Source organism: Cavia porcellus, unplaced genomic scaffold (genome assembly GCF_034190915.1).
Source record: "Cavia porcellus strain 051 isolate PalLab524CR breed Dunkin Hartley unplaced genomic scaffold, mCavPor4.1 scaffold_8, whole genome shotgun sequence".
NCBI lineage: Eukaryota > Metazoa > Chordata > Mammalia > Rodentia > Caviidae > Cavia > Cavia porcellus.
Window position 1 is genome coordinate 51,003,911 of NW_026947491.1, and position 4,387 is coordinate 51,008,297.

At 48.2% G+C, this 4,387-nt stretch overlaps 1 protein-coding gene across 3 annotated transcripts in view; it reads left to right on the top strand.

Annotated features, from left to right (window-relative positions):
- Kif5a (kinesin family member 5A) overlaps window positions 1–4,387 on the top strand; it is a 39,769-nt gene that overhangs the window by 32,736 nt on the left and 2,646 nt on the right. For all 3 annotated transcript variants that reach the window (XM_063255020.1, XM_005006387.4, XM_063255019.1), the window contains exons 24-28: window positions 1,252–1,468; window positions 1,940–2,093; window positions 2,404–2,486; window positions 2,942–2,969; window positions 3,426–3,542. In XM_063255020.1, coding sequence (XP_063111090.1) covers window positions 1,252–1,468; window positions 1,940–2,093; window positions 2,404–2,486; window positions 2,942–2,969; window positions 3,426–3,504 — 561 coding nt within the window. In that variant the 3' untranslated portion in view covers window positions 3,505–3,542. The remainder of the gene's footprint in view (window positions 1–1,251; window positions 1,469–1,939; window positions 2,094–2,403; window positions 2,487–2,941; window positions 2,970–3,425; window positions 3,543–4,387) is intronic.

Genomic DNA, 4,387 nt, shown 5'->3' on the forward strand with positions numbered 1-4,387 from the left:
AAAGTTAACAAATAGGGGCTGGGGATTTAGCTCAGTGGCATAAGCGCCTGTCTTGCAAGCAGGCAGTCGTGAGTTCGATCGCCGGTACCAATAAAAAAAGAAAAAAACAAACAGAGGCTTATCTTTTTCTCTCATTGAAGCCTCCATTTCTCCCTCTAAATCCCAGAGACCAAAAACTGTCCCCTCAAAGGATGGAGGACACACTATTATGTCCTACCTCAGAGATGGGAAGAAAAAGGAGAGATATAGAAAGTTCTCAGCTAATAGAATCTTCATAGTCAAGGCTGCAACTGTATTACCAATTAAGTCAAACTATTGTCACAGCAAAAACACTGTTTCATGCTCTGTTAGTGTGCCTGATAATCCCCCAAGGCCCTGCTCCTTTGGTACATTGTGGTGCCCCCAGTCATTATAGAGAAGTGTCAGAGAGAGCAAGGTGGTTGCTTCCACATTCTAGCTTAATTTAAAGGAGGAGAGACAGCCCAGGAAGTCCTTCAGCGTCAGAGTAATGAGTGCAAATGTCTGTGAGACTGCAAACATTTTCTTTCCTTCCTATGGGGCATGGTGTGTATGTGGATATATGTGGAGGCTTCTGAATTACAGCTTCTGCTCCTGCTCTGCACTGCACCTACTTACGCTCATTTTCCTCCATATCACATCCATGTCTTACACTGCTACCCACCCCTAGCTGCCCTGCACTTCGCATGCCCATGCAGCCATCTTTGGGGAAGGGATGCCTCATCCCCATGGGGACCCTGGGGCTATAGGTTTGGCACAAGCTATGAGATATGGTGGAGGGAAGTTTCCAGGCCAGATAGAGAAGGGGACCCGGCACTGTTAAGACTTCTGGGATAGGCGGGCAGTGTTGCTCACACCTGTAATCCCAGCTTTTAGAAGGCTAACATAGGAGGATTGCCATGAGTTCAAGGATGGCCGGGGCTATGGGGTGAGCTCAAGGCCAGCCTACACTACCCAATAAGATCCTGTCTCAAAAAATGAAAAAGAAAACTTCTGGCCTATAGCAGCAATGGCAGGTTTTGCAGGCTAGGAAACGGTGTAGGTAGAAGTAAAAAACTAAATGGAAGACCACATTGCATAAAGGGAATGAGATCTTTTACAGAAACAATGTGGCCTCCATCTTCTCTGACTCCTGACTTTTCTTTTCTCTTCACCCCTTCCTCCACACTTTCCCCTTGACTGTCTTGGGTTACTTGCCTTTGTTTGGACCTCTTCTCTTTGGACACCCCACAGCTGGTACGTGACAATGCAGATTTGCGTTGTGAGCTTCCTAAACTGGAAAAACGACTTAGGGCTACGGCTGAGAGAGTTAAGGCCCTGGAGGGTGCACTGAAGGAGGCCAAGGAGGGTGCCATGAAGGATAAGCGCCGGTACCAGCAGGAGGTGGACCGTATCAAGGAGGCTGTACGGTACAAGAGCTCGGGCAAGAGAGGCCATTCTGCCCAGATTGGTGAGTGAGTGTCGCAGGCAAGCTGGGATTACCACCAGGAGCAAGCCAGGCAACTTCCCATGTGCCATGCAACTAGAGTATTGCTTCTAGTGCTCAGCTTTCCCTTATATCCAAAAATAAGAGCACAAAGGGCTGGGACAGGAGCCCCACAGTAGAGTGCTTGCCTAACATGTGAGATCCTGGGTTCAATTCCAAGTATTGCCAAGAAAATAAGTGATGGCCGGGCATGGTGGCTCATGCCTGTAATCCCAGCACTTGGGAGGCTGAGGTGGGAGGATCGTTGCGAGTTCGAGACCAGCTTGGGCTACAAAGTAAGCTCAAGGCCAGCCTGAACTGCATAGCGAGACCCCGTCTCAAAAAAAAAAAGTGATGAATTATCTTGTAAGCAACTCAGTCCAAGCTCTGTGAAAAGACCTCTAAGATCAGAGAAATTCAGAGTAACAAATAGCTTCCTCATATTCATTTCCACAGCCAAACCTGTACGGCCTGGCCACTATCCGGCATCCTCCCCCACCAACCCGTATGGCACCCGGAGCCCTGAGTGCATCAGTTACACCAACAGCCTTTTCCAGAACTACCAGAATTTGTACCTGCAGGCTGCACCTAGCTCCACGTCAGATGTGTAGTGAGTGACCATGGGTATAGGCTGGAGTCCCAACCCAAGTCTTCTAAAGCCTGGAAAGCATAGAGTTGGGTCAGTTATTGGTTGGGACTCAATTACTTTCCAAAGTAGCTTCATTTCTAATCCTTCCTCAATATCATACCTGTGATACGATAGGCTTCTACCTCCCTGCCCATGCCATATGTTTGTTGTCCTCTCTGGGCATGTGGAAGGCTATGTGACTCTACGGCTGAGAGCGAACATGGGTTAGTGGTGTTCAGAATAGTGGAGGATGGATACTACAGGCTGCATTTCTCTTTTTCACACCATCCAGCTTTGCTAACTCCTGTACCAGCAGTGGAGCCCCATCTTCTAGTGGTCCCTTGACTTCATATCAGAAGGCCAACATGGACAATGGTGAGTGACCATGATGGGTAATTCCAGCCTTTGGGATCTCCAGGGCAAGTGGAGAAGTATGAGAAAAATTAGTGACCCTCGTTTAACTGAACTCTTCTGACATGCTTCAGATAAAAAGTTACCTGAGCTGGAGATACAGCTCCCTGGCAGAGCGCTTGCCTAGCATACGCCAAGCCCCAGGTTCAATCCTCAGCACCACAAAAACAAAAAACAAAAAGATATATACCCACTCTTGCAGGTCTAGATTTCATCTTTCCTGCTTGGTCCTTTCTCTTCTCCTTAGTTAGGGGCAAGAGGCTTTTTCTCAAACAAAGTAACAGTGTGGCCTTGTATGACTGAGAACATAGTGTGAAGACTTGTTTTACAAGGGGCTTAGGATGGGAGGGACCTAGGAAGACCATTCCTAACATCTGTCTGCTTTCTTCTCACCATGGCCTCACTGGCAATCCCTTCAGGAAATGCCACAGATATCAACGACAATAGGTACACCATTCTTCAGTACTCTTTGGGTTCTGTGGGTGGGACCAGAAGAATGATTAAATTTTTCTCTGTCCTGCTTAGATAGAGCTTCCCTGGAGCCTCTGTGGGGGTGGGTGAGGAGGAAATGAGAATCTTCCTGCCTTCCCTGGGTTATCAGGGAGATCCAGGCATTCCCTCGTCTCTGCTGAACATTGTCCCCTCTTCTAGTCCCCTTTGGGGCCTCTTCCCAATCAAGTTATGGGGCCATGCACACCCGATAAAGTGGTTTTCTCCTCCTTTTGGGAACGTTGTGACCTTGGGCAAGTCATTTACATCAGCCTGGCCTTGTAGTTCCCTGTATTGGCATGAGTAGGCCTTGACCCTTCCCTTCCTTATCTCTCAGGAATGCTATCAGGGCACTGTCCATGACAGGAATGTTTTCCTTTATGTGAAGCTGACTGGGTGTGTGTCTTCCTTTAGGAGCGACCTGCCATGTGGCTATGAGGCTGAGGACCAGGCCAAGCTTTTCCCTCTCCACCAAGAGACAGCAGCCAGCTAATCTCGCACAGGACGATGGCTACGTACCTGCACTTTGAGGTAGCCCTGGGCCACTTTCCCTGACCAGCCTCACACGGTCCCCTTTCTTGCCCATACCTCTTTGGTTCTCTGGTTTTTTTTAACCATGTGAATTTTCTATTCTCTTACCCCTCAGCTCCTGCCTTCCCCTTCTGGGGCTTACATGCATTTAGCCCTGTATGTTTTGCACTCTTAAACACTGACACCTCTCTTGCTTTCCGTTTGGCTATTGTAGTAACCACAGTGCTGCTTTCTGCCACTAGGGGTCACTGCCATATGTCAAAAGAAGTGAGCAAGGGCCACTGTGTCTGCCACAAACAGGTCCTAGACCAGTGGTGACGAACCTATGACATGTGTGCTGTAGTGGGCTGTTTGTATCATCAAAAACTCTAAAAGGTTCGCCATCACTATCATAGACCGTGGGTAATAAGAGATTCTCTTTCCACCTCTACCCTCAAATATCTTGGATAGAGATTTTCTGAAGACATCTGTAGGAAAGGCAATGTGATTTACTACCAATACCCATGACCTATCCTCCCATCTACATGTACCACCAAAAAGCTACAGGAAGGCCTGTAGCTATGTGAAGTCTTAACTTTGTCCCTCTAGCTGTAATGTCAGCAGTCCCCTTCATATGGGCCTATGGAGGTAGAAACAGCTGTCCCAAACTCTAACCCACCCCTCTTCCCTAATGAGGACTAAGGATGGAAGGGTCAACAAGGGCATAGTAGGGGCTGGGTGGGTGATGTGGTTGTTGGCATTACAGCTACAGGACTGTAAACCAAAGTGTGGACAAAAGCCATCAGTTCCTCCAAAGCCGCTGGGCTGCAGCTGTTCCTCACACCTTCTTTTTCTTTCTTCCCCAG